The sequence below is a fragment of the Balaenoptera borealis genome (genome assembly GCF_965194805.1).
Source record: "Balaenoptera borealis genome assembly, chromosome: 15".
NCBI lineage: Eukaryota > Metazoa > Chordata > Mammalia > Artiodactyla > Balaenopteridae > Balaenoptera > Balaenoptera borealis.
Genome location: NC_138871.1, coordinates 30,018,484 through 30,038,981, shown reverse-complemented (window position 1 = coordinate 30,038,981; position 20,498 = coordinate 30,018,484). Strand labels below are relative to the sequence as shown.

General features: G+C 44.4%; 1 protein-coding gene across 6 annotated transcripts in view; it reads right to left on the bottom strand.

The window, feature by feature from the left end:
* Window positions 1-11,189: 11,189 nt before the first annotated feature.
* The window catches only part of EXOC6B (exocyst complex component 6B), a 717,372-nt gene continuing 708,063 nt past the window's right edge, over window positions 11,190-20,498 (bottom strand). For all 6 annotated transcript variants that reach the window (XM_082356334.1, XM_082356335.1, XM_082356337.1 and 3 more), the window contains 2 exons: window positions 18,851-18,963; window positions 11,190-14,593 (listed from right to left, as the gene is read on the bottom strand). In XM_082356334.1, the coding sequence (XP_082212460.1) occupies window positions 14,467-14,593; window positions 18,851-18,963 (240 nt within the window). In that variant the 3' untranslated portion in view covers window positions 11,190-14,466. The remainder of the gene's footprint in view (window positions 14,594-18,850; window positions 18,964-20,498) is intronic.

The window sequence follows — 20,498 nt, the reverse complement described above, 5'->3', positions numbered from 1 at the left end:
CTGCCTACAATAGCATATCCCAGAGAATCAACTGAAAACCTATTTGATCTAATATAAGCATGCAGTAACTTGTTCAGACACATGACAAATATATAATCAATAGCTTTCTGGAATGTTAGCATTAATAAAATTGAAATTTTAATTTAAAATATGTAATGAATAATATGAATATTCATGTGGATTTATGTGAGTAATGCAAATAATGTGAATTCATGAATAATGCAATCGTTACAGGAAGAAAACCTAAAACTTTATGTAAGACATAAAAGAAGACTTAAACAGAGACTCACCATGTTGGGAGTCAGTTTCTCCAAAATTGAATAAATTCAGTGTAATCCCAATCAAAATCCCCATGGGATTTTAAAAATAAAACTTCACAAAATAATTCTAAAGCTCATCTGTGAGAATAAACATACAAGAAGAGCCAAGAAATTTTTGGAGAAGGTCAGTGATGGAAGACTTTCCCTACTAGATATCAGAACATATTTTAAGGTTACAAAAACTAAAATGTCTCCTATTGGCACAGAAATAGACAAATAGACCAGTAGAATATTGAGTCTAGGAATAGACCCATGCGTTGCAAATCAGTGAGAAAAGGATTGACCAATACTATGTGTTTCAGACCTTCAGATAGCCATTTGAGAAAAAAAAAAAAAAAGGTAAGATCAGCATCTTATATAACCGCAAAATAAAGTCCAGAAAGGTTGAATATCTAAATGTAAAACAAAACTATTTTTATAATATGGGGGTGGGTGGTGGGTAGGAAAGCCTTTCTAGGTTAAAGGAAAGGACTGACAAACTATATCAAATTTCAAAATTCTGTATGAGGAAAGCTAGTATAAACAATTAAAAATAGACGAAAGTGAGCGTATGGGTTAACAATTCTGAAACTGTGTACTGGGGTTGAATAAATAAGTAAATGGCTGGTAGATGGCGGGAGCCAGGTTCTCACTGAACCTTTGTCCAGTGATATATGTATCATACCATACACACATATACACATAGATGTATAGATACAAGAACAGTTATAGATATGTGTGTATATATGGGTTATCATACATAATAAAGTATGTAGCTGTGAATGCTGAGAGCCAAAAAGATGACATCTCCATAGCAATGAGCACACCAAGCACCCAGATCTTGGTTTCTAAATATCATTCTCTCATAAAAGGAACCAGGGCTCCATGAAGAACTGGTTAATTCTAGGGCTGGAACATGGAAAGGACAAGATAATCTTAAAACATCGTGTAGTTTTATAAAGCAAGGAAATGTTTTTAACAAAAGAATGGGGGTTTATCAAAGGTACGCTGGAGCCAACCTGAAAGAGCTCCCAATTACCAAACGTGGAACAATCTGAGCAATAAAAGAAATAATATAGCACTGGATTATAACACAAAAGATAAAATAAATATATAAATCCAAAGGATAGATATATAATCAATGGAACAGAACTGAGAGTCTAGAAATAAACTCATGCATCTACAGTCAATTGATTTTAACAAGGGTGCCAAGACTATTCCATGGGAAAAGAATAGTCTTTTCAACAAATGTGATGGGACAACTGGATATCCACATGGAGAAGAATGAACTTGGACCCCCTAACTTATACCACATAAAAAAATCCAAATCAAAATGGATCATCAAAAACCTAAATATAAGAGCTAAAATTAAAACATTCTTGGAATAAAGGCATAAATTTTCATGACTTTGGACTAAGCAAGAGTTTCTCTTTTTTCCCAATGTATAAGAATCAATTTTCTTTTCTTTTTTAAAAAACTTTTTATTTTATATTGGAGTATAGTTGATTAACAATGTTGTGATAGTTTCAGGTATACAGCAAAGTGATTCAGTTATACATATACATATATCCATTCTTTTTCAAATTCCTTTCCCATTCAGGTTGTTACATAATATTGAGCAGGGTTCCCTGTGCTATACAGTAGGTCCTTATTGGTTATCTGTTTTAAACATAGCAGTGTGTACATGTCAATCCCAAACTCCCTAACTTCCCCCCCACCCACCCTTCCCCCCAGTAACCATAAATTCATTCTCTAAGTCTGTGAGTCTGTTTCTATTTTGTAAATAAGTTCATCTGTATCATTTCTTTTTGGATTCCGCATATAAGTGATATCATACGATATTTCTCTTTCTCAGTCTGAGAAAGAGAAATACTTTTTCACTCAGTATGACAATCTCTTGGTCCATGCATGTTGCTGCAAATGGCATTATTTCATTCTTTTTAATGGCCATTGTATATATGTACCATGTCTTCTTTATCCATTCCTCTGTCAAAGGACATTTAGGTTGCTTCCATGTCTTGGCTATTGTAAACAGTGCTGCAATGAACATTGGTGCGCATGTATCCTTTTGGACCATGTTTTTATCCAGATATATGCCCAGGAGTGGGGTTGCAGGATCAGACTTCGAATAACCAAAGCAATCTCGAGAAAGAAAAACAGAGCTGAAGGAATCAGGCTCCCTTACTTCAGACTATACCTACAAAGCTATAGTCATCAAAACAGTATGGTACTGGCACAAAAATAGAAATATAGATCAATGGAACAGGATAGAAAGCCCAGAAATAAACCCAAGCACCTATGGTCAATTAATCTACGACAAAGGAGGAGGCAAGACTGTACAATGGGGGAAAGACAGTCTCTTCAATAAATGGTGCTGGGAAAACTGGATAGCTACATGTAAAAAAATGAAATTAGAACATTCTTTAACACCATACACAAAGATAAGCTCAAAATGGATTAAAGACCTAAATGTCAGACTGGACACTATAAAACTCTTAGATGAAAACATAGGCAGAACACTTTCTGACATAAATCACAGCAATATCTTTTTTGATCTGCCTGCCAGAGTAATGGAAATGAAATCAAAAACAAATGGAACCTAATTAAACTCCAAAGCTTTTGCACAGCAAAGGAAACCATAAACAAAACGAAAAGACAACCCACAGATTGGGAGAAAATATTTGCAAATGATGTGACCAACAAAGAATTAGTTTCCAAAATTTACAAACACCTCATGTGGCTTAATATCATCAAAACAACCAACCCAATCGAAAAATGGGCGGAAGATCTAAATAGACATTTCTCCAAAGAAGACATACAGATGGCAGAGGCACATGAAAAGATGTTCAACATTGCTAATTATTAGAGAAATGCAGATCAAAACTACAATGAGATATCACCTCACACCAGTCAAAACGGCTATCATCAAAAAATCCACAAAAAATAAATGCTGGAGAGGGTGTGGAGAGAAGGGAACCCTCTTGCACTGTTGGTGGGAATGTAAATTGGTACAGCCACTATGGAGAACAGTATGGAGGTTCCTTAAAAAACTAAAAATAAGCAACAGTTTCTTAGACTGTTAGCTATCACACAAAAAGCACAAGCAACAACAAAAACAAAAGATAAATTTGGACTTCATCAAAATTTAAAACTTTTTTGCATCAAATGAGTTTTTCCATTGAATGATTTGCAATATGATAAGGGTCTAGTACCCAGAATATATGAAAAACTCTTATAACTCAAAAACAAAAGACAAATGACCCAATTTTAAAAGGAACAAAGAAATAGACATTTCTCCAAAGATAATATACAAATGACTAATAAGCACATGGAAAGATTCTCAACGTCGTTAGTCATTAGGGAAATGAACATTAAAACTGCAATGAGATAGCACTTCATACCCACCAGGATGGCAATTATTTAAAAAAAAAAAAAACAAACAAACCAGAAAATAGCAAGTGTTGGCAAAGATGTGTTGAAATTTGAACCCTCATACATTCCTGGTGGGACTGTAAATAATGCTGCCACTTTGGAAAACAGTTTGGCAGTTCCTCAAAAAGTTAAACATAGAGACCTAGCAGTTCCTCTAGGTATGGACCTAGAGAATTAAAAACACATGTTCAAACAAAATTGTACACTAATGATCATAACGGCATTGTTCATAATAACCCCAAAGTGGAAACAAGTTATTTGTTCATTTTTTGGACTTATCGTCCATTCGTTGATGCACAAAAGTCCATCAACAGATGAATGGATAAACAAAATGTGGTATATCTATACAATGGAATATTATTTAGTCATAAAGGGAATGAAGTATTGATACATGCTACAACATGGATAAACCTTGAAAACATTATGCTAAGTGAAAGAAGCCAGACACAAAAGGACACATATTACTATTCCATTTATATGAAATGTCCAGAATGGGCAAATTAATAGAGAAAGAAAGTAGATTCAGGGGATAGGGAAAGAGGGGAATTGGAAGTGATTGTTAATAAATACAGCGTTTCTTTTGGGGTGATGGAAATATTCTGAAACTAGACAGTGATGGCTGCACAACATTGGGAGAATACAAACATACATTGAATTGTACACTTTGAAATGGTGAATTTTATGTTGTGTGAATTATATCACAACAAGAAGTTACAAAAAATAAAAAAAGCCTAAAACTGGTGCAAAAACTTGTACATGAGTTCACACTGATATAAATAAATGATTTAAATTAATACATGAGGATGAAGAGACAAAAATTCCTTTTAGAAGAATTCCAAAGAATTTATTTAGATACCCTTTCTAGAAGGTAAAGCTTAACACCCCACCTCTCCCTGTCACCATCTTAAGTGTGGGCTGTAATTAGTGACTTGCTTCTAATAGAATATGGAAAGGGATAAATAGTAACTTTACTGTGGGGAAACCTAGCAGGCACTGCCTTACCCAAGTGATCAAGGTTCACATCATTAGTGATGTCACATGGACATCATGTAACCTCTGATATATAATGGGAAGAACACTTCAGCTGTGTGGTATTCGCTCAAAAGACCCATAACCCCAGTCTAATCAAGAGAAAAACATCAGAGGAACGCAAACTGAAGGATGTTCTAACAAAATACTTGACCAGTACTCCTCAAAGCGGTTAAGGACATGAAAGACAAGACTGAGAAACTGTCACGGACCAGAGGAGACTAAGGAACTCTGTTGGTTTTAAAAATTTTCACAAATGCACGTGGTAATATGTTAATGGAGGAATCTGGGTGAGGGATATAGAACTCTGTACCACTTTGCAACTTTTCTGTAAACTTAAAATTATTCGAAAATTAAGTTTAAAAAATGAGTGAAAGTCTGGGAGAAAGTATTTGCTCATATATAACAAACAAAAAGGTAATTAGCATCAATTGGATCAGTGGGTTGAGGATATTATGACAGACTCCCTCTCCTGACAGCATTCATTCCCCATGACTTCCCTGCTATCGGGACTCAGATTGGCTCAAATAGTGGTCCAGATTCCTTGATCTCCCGCCCCTATCCCAGCTTCATTTATCTTTTCATTCATGCATACAGTTAGTTGATTCAGCAAAATTTATTGAACATATTCTATGTGGCAGAAAGTCTTCTAGGCAGTGAGGATAAAGCTGTGAACAGAACCCCTTGCTCTCTTGGAGCTTACAGGGAATGAACCCTCATTGCTCTAAACCAGACATCATAGTCTGGCCATGATTGGCTTAGGGGTGGCCATGTGATTCAGTTCTGGCCAGTAAGATGTAACTGGAGGTTGGGACTTCCCTGGTGGTCCAGTTGTTAAGACTCTGTGCTCCCAATGCAGGGGGCCTGGGTTCGATCCCTGGTCAGGGAACTAGATCCCGCATGCTGCAACTAAGACCCAGCACAGCCAAATTAAAAAAAAAAAAAAAAAAAAGATGTAAGTGGAGGTAATATAAAGGGATAGTGTTAAATAGCAATTTAAATTTAAATAATTCTGAGAATACATAATTTTAGGGTAATAAATATTCAAACCTAAAGAAAGATGAAAATCACAGGCTTCTAAGAAAGGGACAGATTCGACCTGCACAGGCCTTTATCTCTTTGTTTTTCCTTCTTCCTCCTGCTTGGAAAGTGGATGTGATGTCTGGAGGTGATGCAGCTGCCCTGTGCCTGTGAAGTGATAAGCATGCTAAGGATGACAGAACAGGAAGATAGAAGGTGCCTGGGTCTCTGCTCCTCAGATGCTCTAGTCCTGTATTGCTTGTGCTTAAACCTCCAGAATTCTTCTTATGTCAAAACAAAACAAAACACCAAACCAAATAAAGAACAACAAAAAAACCCTACCTTATTCTTTACCGTACTCATAGTCCATTTTCAATTACTTGTAGCTGAACATACTTCGAACTGATAAAAGTATCAACAGGCAATTTCTTGAGAATACTATAAATGGCTAATGAGACATGAAAAGATGATTCAGCCTAACAGAAATTGGCAATTGCAAATTAATAAACCATTTCTCCCAACTCCGGTTTGACAGTCTCACTGAGGGTGCTGGGAAATGGGCAATCTCCTATGTTGTTGGTGAGAATATAAATTAGTACAGCCTTTTTGAGAGACAGTTGGCATCGTCTAGCAAAATATAAAATGTATACCCTTTACCTAATAATTCCGCTCCTAGGAATTACTAGGAATCTTATAGAAATCTTTGTACATATGCAAAAAGATATCAAAGGTGCTTGATTCAGCAGTTTTGGTTGTAAATAGTAAGTGAAAGCAAGTTAAATAAATAATAAGGAAATGGCTAAATTAAGGGGTAGTCCCACCATGGAATACTATGCAGCCACTAAAAAGGTTAAGACCATTATGTAGACTACAAATCTATTTGTAAAAACATTTCAACATTTTGCCATGTTCATTTCAGATTTTTAAAAAAGAAATTAGACTTTATAAAGTAAAAAAAAAAAAAAAACCCTCTGTACCCCAGTGAACCTTATTTTGTTCTCTCTGCAGAGGGAACTTGGTGTTTATCATTCTCCTGCATGTTTTCAAAGTTTAAATTGTATTGCACTGCTATCATTCTTCAACTTGCTTTTTTACTCAACAACTTTTTAAAGATGTATTCATGTTGACACATGTAGCTATAGTTCATTTTAACTGCTGTATAGTATTCTATTAGATGAATATATCACAATTTATCTATTCTCTCCTTGGTGGACATTTAGGTTATTTCTAACTTTTCATCGTTACAAACAATGATAGAGTGAACAATCTTATACATGTCTCCTTGTGCACACGTGGATAGATTTCAAGAGAGTAAGACAATTTTCATTAATATTTATAATATTTATAGGCTTCAACCAATCAATTCCACTCCTGAAATTTTATGCTATAGAAATACCTAAGCAAGAAGGCAAAGATGTATACAAATGTCTTGACATATTGTTTGTAATTGTGAAATACTGGAAACATCCTAAATATCCATCAATTCACAATTAAATAAACTCAAGGTATATACAAGGCAATGGAAATACTTATGGGCTTCACAAAGGATAAGGTGTCCTATATGTTGCTACGAAAGATGTTTAAGATACATTAAGTGTGGAAAAAACCCTGTAATTTAATACACTATAATTATAATTCTTTTAATGAAAAAAGTCAGTATATATGTAGTAAGGTGATCTGAAAGAACCTCACCATCCTGTTAGCAGTGATTATATGTGGAATATGGGATTAGGGCTCAGCGGGGAAATCCTCCAGTAGTTCTGTCAGATACCTGCATACACACGTACATATACATGTACACACACATTCACCACCACCACCAGGACCACATTCTGCCCATCAGGAATTAAACTGCTACTTGATTTCTCACCTTACTCAATCTGTTTTCAACCTGTTCCTTATTCCATGGGATACCAAGAGTGGAGTGGTACCTATTTGCAGAGAATTTTACACGATAATAAAACTGGCTTAACGTTGGTTTGCTTTTTATTACCACCATATGCTTTCTAAAGAACGTCAGTGACAAAATATTCCTCCTAGCAAGGAGTGCTGCTTGCACAGTCCCCTCCCTTGGTAGCAAATCACTACCAAGTGTGGTCGATGTGGTCCTGAGTGCCCGTGTGCCATTGGCTGGGCAAGGTGCTGCAGGGGTTTCAGACAGGCGTGTGATGTCTTTCCTGCCTTTGCAGCGCAGGGGCACCAGACAGGTACTCGGACACTAGAAACCATCAGTCTCTCTGTGGTTCAACTTACTGCCTGTAGGACCTGCTTCCCCAAAGCAGCTTCTCTGCCAGCTGCCCTGGATGGGCCCTATCTTCACCCTTCCTAACTTGATGCCCTCAAGCTGCCCTGCACTTGAAGCCTTACTGTTTTTCCTCATCCTGGGAAAAAAAGAGACTCTGACCCTTTGGTCTTTTACTTTCTCCCATGCCCATCTTTGCCTCCCTTTGTCTCCAGTGTCGAGATCACCACTTAACCCCTCCGCTTTGCTCCTGAGTGGTACCTGAAAATGCCTTCCCTAAAACCTTGGAAACATACCTGGGGGGAAAAAAGTGAAATGGTTGCTCAGAACTGGCTATCTGAAAAACCTATAGCTGGGCAGTCCGAGGCCCCTTTCCTGTGCCCATGGAAGTGGTGTTTCCCCAGCAGTCTTCTCTGGAAAAAAGGTTCACTGGAGAGGGCAGGGCGTTACTCCATCAGCTTTAAAAATATGCACTCCGTGGAATAGAAAGAAAGAAAAGCCATCCACCCAGCTTAACCTGAGCCTTGTAACAGAGAGGGGAGTGTGTGAGGAGAACAAGAGGGAGATACAATTAATTACCCTTAGAAGCAAAGGTAAAAGTTGAAGATTACGAGACCCATTTATAGGAGGAAATAGACCCATCATTGAGCCTAGAGAATGGAAGGATTGTTTAGGGCCAGAAAAGCGTCTCAATGTTCAGATTTCATTCCTTTTCTGGAGCTTTGGAGAGAGGAAGGTCACAGCTTGGGCTTGGAAGGTACCCTTAGCAGTGGGCTCAGACTGGGAGGGGGGGCTGTTGTCTTGGGCTCGGTTCTGGGCCCACAGACTGCCCCCTCCCTGAGGGACTAGGAGCTGGAATGCAGGAGCCGATGTGGGCTGGCTGGTGAAGGGGTAACCCTGTGTGAGGCCCCTGCATTAACATCACAACAGCTGATGTCACAGACCCCACAGAGCAGCTGGGGCCCCAAATGCAGGGTAACCCTAACCCCAGCAGCGATGGAAGCAGATAGAGGGGTGGTGCCCCCCCCCCCCCCCCCCCCGCACAATGCCTGGCCCCCACCGCTCCCCTCCTCCTCCCTGCACTTCCTCAAGAGCCTTTGTCTTCTGGTCTCTTGGGCCTGGAGTCTCTCTCATTCCCAGCAAATATTGTCCATTAAATTCAAAGCTGAGGCCTCCGGGGAAAGGGTCTGGCACTTTTTCTCCTCCCTCCCCTTATCTCCCACTAGCCATTCCCCATCCTCATCTGCCTGGTGAGCAGATGAGACAAGGGGCAAGCTGGTGACGGCTTCACATCTGTCCCTGGTTTGGTTTGGTTCCCCGCAGAGCCCTCTCTGGGCAAGGCCTTGGGCAAGACATTGTACTCGCCAGTGCTGACTCAGAAGCTGTGGGAAACATTCGGGGGTGAGTTGGGTTCAGTTTGGCTTTGACAGCCCAAGCCTCTATACTGGACCCTCTGGTCTGCGATCCCCTCAACCAGGTGGAAGTCTGTGTATTCTTAGAAGTAGAGGGTCCTCGTGCCTCCCTCAGTACCTTGAACTGGTTTGCGGAGATCAAGCTTAGGAACGGTGGTTGTACTAGTCTTTAGGTGTGACCTGGGGATCGTGTGAGGGCTCCTGGAAGCGGGGGGTGGGGGGGCAGGAGGCAGGGCTGCAGGTCTTGAAAAATCTCCTGCCAGAACTCTACGAGGCAGGGAGAGGGGGTAACTGCTCAGAGCGTCTGGCTTTTCCTCACAGGGAGATCTATACTTCCAAGGGGATTTGGTTATTATTCAGGATTTCAGTCCTGAATCTTCCTTAGACATTGATGAAAGCCATGTACCTTCTAGCCAGAAAAATGAGTGGATGCAAGCCTGTGCGCCTGTACGTGTATTCACACACACACACACACACACACTCCAAGGGTTCATGGACTTCTGATCAAGAACTCCTGAATTCTAAAAGGAGGAATATATTTTGGCAGAGAAGGTTCCAGGTGGAATTGAGAGGCAGATTCTACCCGAAGGACTGGCTCTGCTCTGAGCCGGGCAACTGGCTGTCTGATGTGAAGGGCTTGTTCCTCTGCGTCTACACAGGTGCTCGAGGGGCCTCAGTACCATTAAGCCTGAGATGGGCTTGGGGAGTGGAAGCCAGGAGGCAGAGAAGCTCTGGACACTTCCGTCCAATGCTCGGCCACAGCATGTTGTGGAATTTGAGGGGAGGGAGGGAAAGGCCTGAAAGAGTTCATGTGCTGTGGTAGGAACTGGCTAGGCATATCGGCCATGCATAGGTCATTTACACTTCACAGCAAGCCTGTAAATCAGGCACTAGGTTCTGCTTTCACTGAGGATTATGAGATTTAGGGAGTTAATTGTTCAGGGGTCATCCAGCTAGTAAGTGGCACAGCAGGAGTTGAAGCCCAGGTCTCTCAGGCGCCAAAGCCCAGTTGCAATAGTCAGACTTGTTAACTGAAGAAACTCTCTCCAGCCTATTCTCAAGGCTTCCATGCCAGCCTCGGGGCCAAGAAGGCTGGGTGCTGTTACACAGACGTTTCAGGCCTTACTCACCATGGTTTCAGATATGCCTACCAGGTCCCCACTCTCCTCCCAGTACACACCAGACTTGTGCCAACTTTTCACTCTAATGTGGTCGGCACCATGTTGAATTTAACTCCTTCAAGGCCCAGCTAATTAACATCCTGATTTCCCTGTGCTGTCTTCCCTGACCAGACCCGTTCCTACACCAGACCGTGACGCCCGTCCCTCTCCGCCACCGAGCTCTAAGGCGGCCTCATTTCGCTCCTTCCTCTAGATAATCCCTCCTGGCTCCATCTTAACCAGGAGCCTTTCCACGGCAGGGCTGGTTTTCAAGACACACCGAGCCCCCAGTTGCCTAGCCCGGTACTCCCCACAAACCAGGCACGTCGAGGGTTATTCCTCTTGATGATGATGACGATGCCAGTCTAAACTGTATAGACAGGAAAGCCTGTAGCCCAGTAGTCTGGAATGTTTCCAAGGCCACAGTTCGACTCCTTGCCTTGTCTGGCAGGCAGGCTTTCCCCTCCCCACCAGGCTTCTGCCTGCTCTAGGCGTCAGTCCGGCTCAAGGGGTGCAATGGCCATCCTCCAGATCACCAACCATGGCTGCAGTGTGCAAAAGGGGCGGGAGAACGAAAAACCGTGAGACAACACCGTGGCTTTTGAACAGGTGCATAGGCTCTCTTATTTAATAGCGGTTAAAAGAGGAAAACGTACAGGAGGAATAAACATGCTCTTTCCACATAAGAGGTTTTCTACTAACCATGAGGCCCATCTGTATCAGTAGCTTTACTGGTTTTAAAGAAAAAAGTTCCCTTTAGAGGTAAAAATGGACTTTCCTAAATCTCCCCCATAAATGTGCAAAATAAAAAGGTCCATTTCCAACACATTAGTGAAAAGTAACTGCAAACTCAGGCAAAAGAAAGAAAAAAAAAAAAAAAAAAAGAGGCAATGGAAGCAGCCAGGTGCACAGTCTTGGGAGAAGAGAGGCTAGGGTGAGGGGGATTTCTGCAGCAGGCCCCAGGGGGTGTACCTGGAGGCCTCATGGGGAAAGCCATGGGCAACGCCAATCTTGGGGATAAAGGGCCCTGGGTCTGGGATTTGCTGAGCAAGCACTTGTCAAGCATGCAGGCTGACTTGGAGGCCTGGGAGACAACGAAAATACTGGGGACTGCTCCCCGTAAGCCTGTATATTCCCTTTACCAGTGGGGACTCTCTGTTGTTTCCAATTTCCAGGGCCTGTTCTTCCCCACCCCCAACAGCTTCATTTACAGTCTACTCAAAGAGATTTTGCTATGAGATACGTTAAAACTATACCAGCTGCCTAAATTACTACTGAAACCCACTAGGGTCCCAAACCTGACCGTCCTTTCAGGAATATGGACCTGGTTTTCCGAAGAACTCAGCCAACTAGAAGACGGAAAGACCTTCAGGCACCCATGTTCTCGCCTCTTACTGAGGCCTCCAGGGCACTTCTACATCTCTGGGCATTTGAGCCCAGATGTCAGGAGTCTGAGGGGCATGGACACCCATGCTTTGCACAAGTCCTCGCAAGGGCGGGCGCAGCTACAGGCCTATAGAGAAAACTGAAAACTCCTACTTCACCAGTTCAAACAGCTTGGACATTGCTGGTCCCTGTTCTTTTACCTTTCCCTGCTCACCAAGAGTGTGTCCCCACAGACAACTCAGTAGCTGCATGTTGGTTTCGTTAGGGAAGGCTGAGGCAGACCGAGAGGGAAGAAGGGATCTGGCAAAGGATCCACCCTATGAGTCTTGGGCTTGAATAAGCGTTTTCTGTAGAGGGACCTCTGTGTGCAAGGGGCAGAGTAACCCCCGTTCCTCCACGCTGTTCACTTTCTCTTCTATAGCACTGTTTCTCCAGGGTACAGGTTTGCGACCAAGCCAGCAATGATAACAGTTGAAAAATATTGTGATATGCTTAAGGTTCTCTCCATTCCACTTCAAAAAGTCTCAGCGCTCAAAGCGGAAGAGATCTTGCTGTAAACTGGCATGTAGTGAAGGAGGGTGTTTGGGGCCCTTCTGAAGCAATGGGATTAGTGTGGTCATTTCTCGTTCTTTTCTAATAAAGTCCAGAGCCTGAGAGATGGCATTTTGGGTCTCATTCCCATGGACCCCTGCCTTTCCTTGGCTCTGGAGGTTCTGGGTGGCAGCACTCATCTCTGAACCTCATTCTGAGACCCCGGGCAAACTGCGTAGCCCCTAGGATGGACCTCAGGAGGCTTCTGCAGAGCCCACACGCAGCCTGGTCCCCAGCTTTGAGGAAGCCCGCGTGTCGGTGTGCATATTTTCTTCCCCATGGTTTTCAAGTTGTGATACAATATTGGCGGGGGCGGGGGGAGTGAAAAAGGAAGCACTGCCTTCCCTAGAAGCAACTCAGCAGCTGACAAAGGGAGTGAAGACTTCTGTCTGATGAGTCTTTCCTTCCACTAACCCAAGCTGGAAATGACCGTGTGGCTTATTTGTCATTGTTTGGTGACTCACGATTATACTCTTGCCAGTAGCCTTGGTAGCATCTTCCTGAAGTGCCTTAAAGGGCAGATTCCTCTGACTGACCTCATAGTGAAGCCCTTGCATTAAGTCTCGGGAGCCCATTTGGGAGACAGGACACAGCCTCCAAGCTAGCTGGTCCAGACTCCTCTGCAAACTCCAGAGCCTGAGGGATAGGACTGTAGGCAATCTTGCTCAGATGAAGCCAAAAGATAGCTATGGGGACCTCAAAAGGGGATGGAAGCTTTGGGCTTGAGCAAGAGGAGCTTCTCACCCAGGACATGACTTAGTGAGGGGCAGCTGTGCCATGGGTAACAAACCACTAGCCACGGCTGACCCGCTCTGCTTCAGGGTGACAGTGGTTCCATCCCTAAAGGCATCCAGTCCAGCTAGAGCTGTCCCCACAGTACAGAGCTGATGACATTTCCTTTAAAGATGGTGGCCAGAAAGTTGGCTTTGAAACACAAAGGAATGATTCCAAGGTTTTACCTAAGGGTAAAGTAAGGGCCATTTTCAGGCTTCTGGAATCTGACTATCCCAATGACACTGCCGGAAGAGGTCAAGTCTGAGACTCTCTGTCTATGGAATAACTGTTGACCTATGCCCTGAACCAAGTACCCTGACCCTGAAAGAAGGCAATGAGAGGAATGGGGAAGGGCTGGGGCTCTGATTCCATTTGCACTGGCTTTCAAGATCTCCTCCTGGTGTGGGGCAGCCTATAGTTAGTCATGAGGTCCAATTCTTCCCGCTGCATACTCAGCTCTACCGTGCCCCAGAAAACTTAGAAGGAAAAGCATTGGGTCAGATCTAGGCTAAAAAATGCCATCCTTGGGGGGACTGGAGCGAAGCCGTCATCTTGCCACACAGCATGCTTGTTCACCGGTCAGTGAAAGTCAGTGGACTGAAGAGATGAACCTCCAGAACTGTGTGCTGGTCTTTGATAGACTAAGTAGTAATGTTTTCCAGGCCCTTTCCTTGCATCAGGAAGAATCGGCCTCACCTACACGGTGAATGGGGCACCTAGGAGTGAACAGGATGTAATTCATTATCCTTCTGCCTACTCACCTTACCTCCCAGTGCCAAGTACCCATTTTGTTTGTATAGTTTCTGAGCCCCAGATCTAAGCTCTAGAGCCACGGATGAAAGGTGGTTTATCATACTGGACCGATGACACCGCCATCTCTAGGAAAATACAGACAGTGTAGTATGACTTCCCCTGAAGCCCAGCCTAGCAACAGCTTGTGGACTGGCTTACCCTTGTGCCTCTTTTACTATAGGGAAAGGTTATGTGAATACTGTACATAGGTTATTAAAAAAATACATTTGCTCTCTTTGAAGAAGAATGCACAAATGCAGGGCCAGCCAGCGCTGGGGCCCGGACGCTGGGGCTGCAGCCAGCAGCCTCTGGGGGCCCGAGGCCCGCCTTCATGAGTGGTGGCTGCTGATGAGCCCCCGGAGTTGCTTGGCCACAGTGTCAATCAATTTCTGCTTGTCTCGCTCATTTTTCCGAAACTGTGCAAACATGTTGTTCTTGCGGCTAGTGTCCTTCATCCTAAACAGACAAGGGAAGAAAGAGAGCAAAGTGTTTGAGGCGGCAATGGGGGCTAGCGTGTCTTAACCAGCACCCGGAGTTGAGAGAGTCCAGAACACTTCCATTGTCAGGCGCATACTCACCTACTGTTCACGAAGCTGCCCTCCTGGCACCCAAAGCCCTCCCCACTTCAGTCACCTTTGGAGAACGGTCAAGAGCCAGCCATGGCCAATCACCTCCTCATCCATACCCATCCTACCTACTTCCTTCCCTTCTACGCCCAGGTATGCCTCTGTTGTAGGTATCTGGCACCTGCTACAGCCCTGATGGTCAACAGGACCTCAGAGAATGTCTAAGGTCTTCTCATCACCTCATAAACCTACTAAATCCTGCTGGGACCTTACAGCTGGTATTTGAAAGGTAAAGCAGAACGATGCTCTTAACTAGCAATTCCAAAAGAACATGAGGAACTGAAAGCCACTGTGCATTTCCAAACCCTACTCTATCTGGTTAGTCTATCCTACCGCTAACAAAACCAAGGGCTTGACCGATCTCTTTTCCTTTGCCTCGGGGTAGGGGCTCAGGGGCAGTGAGGTGGTAAGAGGGCGTGGTGCTGAGGAAAGCAGGTGCCAAAAGGCTGAGCCAACCGGGGCTTTAGGCAAGAGAAGCCCCTAAGTTCTCAACGGCTGCTATGTCTTCAGATCTTGACCTTTGGAAAACTTTCTAACTGGCTCATGCTAAAACTCCAGAGACGGCATATTCCTAGAGCACAAACCATGGGCAGTTCTGGCCACCAATTCCACCAGATGGAGAGACCTAACTGGGAAGCATGGAGGGAGAAAGTCAAGGCCAGGCTGAGGTTGCCAGAGCAGCCCCCAAACCCGACTAAGCCATTGTGATAGATCCCAGGAATCTGTTATTCCCCAAAAAGGGCCCACAGCCCCTGACATCTGTTGGTGATGGCTAACTCTGGCCCCAGCCTCTGCACACTGGACCTCCAGCCCACGGATAGTTCTAATGGTAGAGAATTAAGGACACTGCCCAGACTCATTTCTCCTTGGGCCAGGCGGCTCCTCTCCACCATCCCCCGGGAACTTGGCCAGCTCTCTGACTTCACAGTCCCCTGGCCTGCACGGAGATAGGCTAGGAGAGGGGACGGAAGGAACCTGGCACTGGGGAGTAAACTGCTCTCAGGCAGACTTCCCAGGGCCTTTGGCCAATCCTGGCCCATTTTTTTTTTCCTGTGGGGTGGCCCTGTGCAGAGGGACAGACTAGAGGCCAGTGGGTCAAAAGGCCAGAGAGCCCATAAGGACATTTATATCCATATGGTAGGGAGGTTCTAATGAGCACCATTGCTTTATGGCTCTGGCTGACGGTGACAGCCACAAACGAATTGAGACTTCTCTCTCTGACCTAAGCTTTAGGGCCTTCAGCCTGGAATTACTCATCAAGCATGCTTAGACACCGTGTATAAGGTACAACCACCCACGTGTGGAGGCCTGTGCTTGGATGGGCGGAAGAAGGAGAGATGACAGAGGTTTAGAGGTTTAGGTTGTAAAGAAAGCGCAAAGGTCCCCAAGGCTATGATGATTATTGTATTTGGTCCCTTAAACATTAACTGCACAATTATGTTTGTGGAACTGGCTTGATTTAGGGTTATTTACCCCAGAGAACAGCTCCTTTACCTTTTCTGGATATACTATAAATCTAAAGAAAACCAACACAAAGCAAAACAAAAAGAAATAATAAGGGAATAAAAACACTTCCTACCTTTATAGGACATTTAATTTAACATCCTATGTGATCATTAGTTTCATGACTCCTCAAAGCAGCCCAGAGACAGGCAGCCAGAGCCGGCTTTCAGCTCCCATAGGGAAGTTCCAGAAATAAGGTAGGAGAAAGGGAAAAAGAGGGCGGTCTCTAGGCCCCAGAGGCCAGGATGTTTTAGCCATTAAGACCTGGAGTTGGGATTACTTGAAAGAGAAACTCAAGTGCCCTGAGGGCTGATGGTGGCATGCTGGTTTGTACCCTGGAACGCTCTAAAACCAAAGGAGAGCCCTCCCCACGCCCCACTGCATTCTGTAAGCCTAGGATCTGGATCTACTTTGGCTACGGCCACCTCTCAATGAACGGGGGCCCCTTCTCTTTCCTGAAATGTCCTCATCAGGTCTTTGGGTCTTTCCATGTCTCACCCTGCTAAGAAGTGTCAGGCTGCAAAGGAGAGAGTGTCAAGGGGAAAGCAGGAATGGGTCAGATAAAGGGATTGATTCCTATGAGGCCGGGAAATACAGATTTTAGTGATCTGGGTGGCCTTTGGCCCTGTTGTGTTTGGAAGGGAGCTTTTAAACCCCGCTGATCGCTCGGGCTAAGCACATGGCTTTATTACCGGCTAGGCCTCCAGAATGCTACCGAGAGGCTGATTATTTTAGCCTATTGTTGATCCATAGGAAGTAGATAAGACAGTACTTCTTGGATCTAGAGATTCTCAGGAACAGAGGAGTAAAGAACGGTTGAGAGGCACCTGGCCAAAGGGAATCCTAGAGCCCATTTAGACACATAATGAATAGGACATCTAAGCACCAACTCAAAAGCCATTTCAGCTGGGTACTGAGAACTCTGGGATGAGGCCTTGCCTCTAATAAAGAGTCTTCGATGACATGTAAGCACCAACTCAAAAGCCATTTCAGCTGGGTACTGAGAACTCTGGGATGAGGCCTTGCCTCTAATAAAGAGTCTTCGATGGGAGATCTTAAAGCCATGGGCCTCACCACTGGGAGGGAGGGGAGAGTGCTGAGGAGCTCCCTTGTGTCAGGGCTGAATTGCCAGGGCTAGTCAGGGCTAGGCCCTGGGCCAGCAAGAGTACTGAGCGTGCCAGGAAGCTGGGTGGGAACAACCCTTCACCTGGCACCGATGGGGGAAAATCCCTGTTACCACTCCCAGCCCCAAAGGAATTGGTAAGCCAAGGGTCACTCTAAGGACCAAGGAGAGAGGAGGCGGCCAGCCAGTTGGCACCAGACTGGTTTAGTAGATTAGTATGTCAGGGTGGGGACAACTCACAGGGTAGGGATATTAGTGTAGTCATTAGTGTCAATGAGGAGACCAGAAGGACTTGCCTCAAAGCGATGGAAAAGGCCCAAGTGAATAATATACTTACTCTCTAGATATCCTAGGGAAGAAGGTCATTGGGAGAGAGAACCATGGGAAACAAAGTCAAAATGGAAACATCAGTCTCTGTCTTGATCTGGAGAAAGTCCACTGTGGGCTCTTAGTTTCTTGGCTCCAAACACACACCTCTACCTCCTTCCCTTCTCTCCCTTGTTATGTTGCACAGTAGGAAGGTACACCTCAGCCTCTGCTTCTGTCTAAGGCTCCACTCTGGCCTCCTGGACTCTGATCCTTGCCTTGCTAGGATTTGAGACCTGCTTGGCTGGCTATATACGTCGACTTGCTACACTGTCGAGATGCAAGGCACTCTCCTAGGAAGCTTCTAAGAAGCCAACGGTTATCTAGTTCGATGACAAGAAAAAGCTTCCCTTCTACATGGGCCTTAGTCTCTGGTCTGCCAGCTCTCAACTAGGTAAGCTAAAGCCAGAGCCAGGCTACAATGAATAGTGGATTCCAGCATCTGGGTGACGTGTTGGTTCGTGAGATGTTCCGGAGCTGGCTAACTCAATCTCAGTGGAAGCATCTCTCCGTCAGACATGCTACAGCCCTGTAGCAGGACTTGTGCGGGCCAGTGACTGCCTAAGGCAAGAATTAGGCACCTCCAACACAGCTTTCTTGGGACAGTCAGCACAGTAAAGCTCCATCTGGCAGGGGCGGGGCTTGGAGGGGCAGGTGAAGGTTTCAGTAATTTCAGGAGCTTCTCTGCTAGGAACCAGAAGCCATCTGTTCTGTGGGGCTGTTCTCCATCCATCATCATACCCCAGATGGCTGGGGCCAGGCTCACTCTGTTCACCAGGCTGAACTGAGCCCCAAACTAAGGCATCTTCCTTTCTCCTCTTGTCATCTCTAGGTAAGCTCTGAGGTAATGTCAGAGCCCAGCTGACCCATACTTGCCCTAGCTTGTCAAGGCTCAGGAATTAAGAGGCTACAAGAGGAAGACTGGCCTGCCAAATCCAATGATGGAGACTGCTGAGAGCACCTATGGCGACTTTAAGAATGGGGCCTCTTTGCGGTCTTCTCAAGGTATTGGCAAAGAGAAAATTATCCTCTATACCAACCCGCCATCCCCATTTCCCCACCCCCCCCGACACAGACCACTGGATGGGTACTCACTTCTCAAGCAGGGTCAGAGCTGTCACAGGGTTTACCCGGAGGTACTTGCAGGTGGGCTGACCATAGTCAGCAAGGTAGGTTGACCAATCCCACTGGAGGAAGAGATCTAAAAGCTGTAAAATATCCAAACCCCCACCCCAGTAATTCATCAGACAGATAAGACAAATCAGGATCGCAGAAACCCCTAGCATCCTTCACTACCATCTATAGTAGACTTGAAAAATAAAATTTAAAATATAGTAAGAGAAAGAATGGCTATAGACTGTATTGTAATTAAGGAAATAAATGAGTAATCACTATAAGGCAGAGTCATCTCTTCCATAAGCACTGTAATGTTGCTAAGAGAACATGCCGTTAGCAGACAGCTCTCAGAGGCAGGCCTGTAATGAAACTAACATTGGACTGAATCAAAACACAAGACTATCATAATGACCACTTATTCGCTTAATAAATACTCGTGAAATGCCTTCCATGTGCCAAGCACCATTCTAGGAGCTCAGAATTCAACAATGAACAAATAAAGGTGGATGTGTCCAGTGCCACATATGCAACTATATGAGCTTTCAGGTTGGAAGGTCTGGGTTCAAGTACGAGTTTCATGACTTGCTGCGTTGACTTTGCCCAAATTACTCCGTTGATATAGACACGTGCACATGCCAGAAACAAACCAGACACACAGACAACACAGAAACACTGAACCAAGGCATAAATGGGCCATGCAATTTTACATGAGGCAACATACTACACCTATGTGGACACTGGCTGAACAGATGGAAACCTGTTAACTACATTTTGTCAAAGGCTTTCTTTCCCAGACAGCTTTAGCCGCAGGTATCACTCTAATAAATATTTAAAAATTGTAACTGAATAAAGCTAAAAAAGAAAAATGGAATCAGTGCCTTTCAAAGGTAGGGGTGATGAAAGGGGAGGTGTTAGCTTCCCTCTATAAACTTCTAGAGGGGTCACCGTCCCAGACTCACATCATTACATAGAAGAAGGGCCTTCAAGCTGGCTTTCTAGCAATGAGATACATATAAGTGCTTTTGGACTCAAGACATTTCTCTACTTCTCCCTTTCCAAGAGATAACAGTTGATGAAGATTGTATATGGCTATCACTCTGTGCAGAACAAAGAGAGGCCTAGAGTCAATCCAATGCCAGAGCCTGGGCTCTTAGGCACACCTTCTTCCCTTGTCTGTCTTCACTGCCCAGCTGGGCAAATGGGCAGTGTGGGCCTTGCCCTACTTGGCCAAGCTTCCTCTTCTATCCACTCTCTTAGAATGGCTGTTATGAACTTCCTCAGACAGGATGGGAATTGGCTGAAGTCCCCAAAATTTTGCTAAAACAGAGAAAAGCCCCTACACCCTCAGCCAAGAAAGGGACGCTAAAGAAGAGAGGAGAGGGGGAGAGAGACAGACACGTTGGTTGGCCTGGGTCATTATGGTCCCAAGAGGCCCTCTCAGGTCTCTTTTAGGTCATGCCTATTTTAGTTGGCAAGTTAAAGGGCTCCTACCACTTCCTTTTGCTGTCCCCAGGCCTTGCAGAGCTCTCCTTTAGAAGAAATATTTCCTTGACTTCCTATTCTAATCTTAGTATTTCTATCCTATAGTGTCCAAAGACCCGTCAAGACAGTTCCTCCTAGGAAGCAT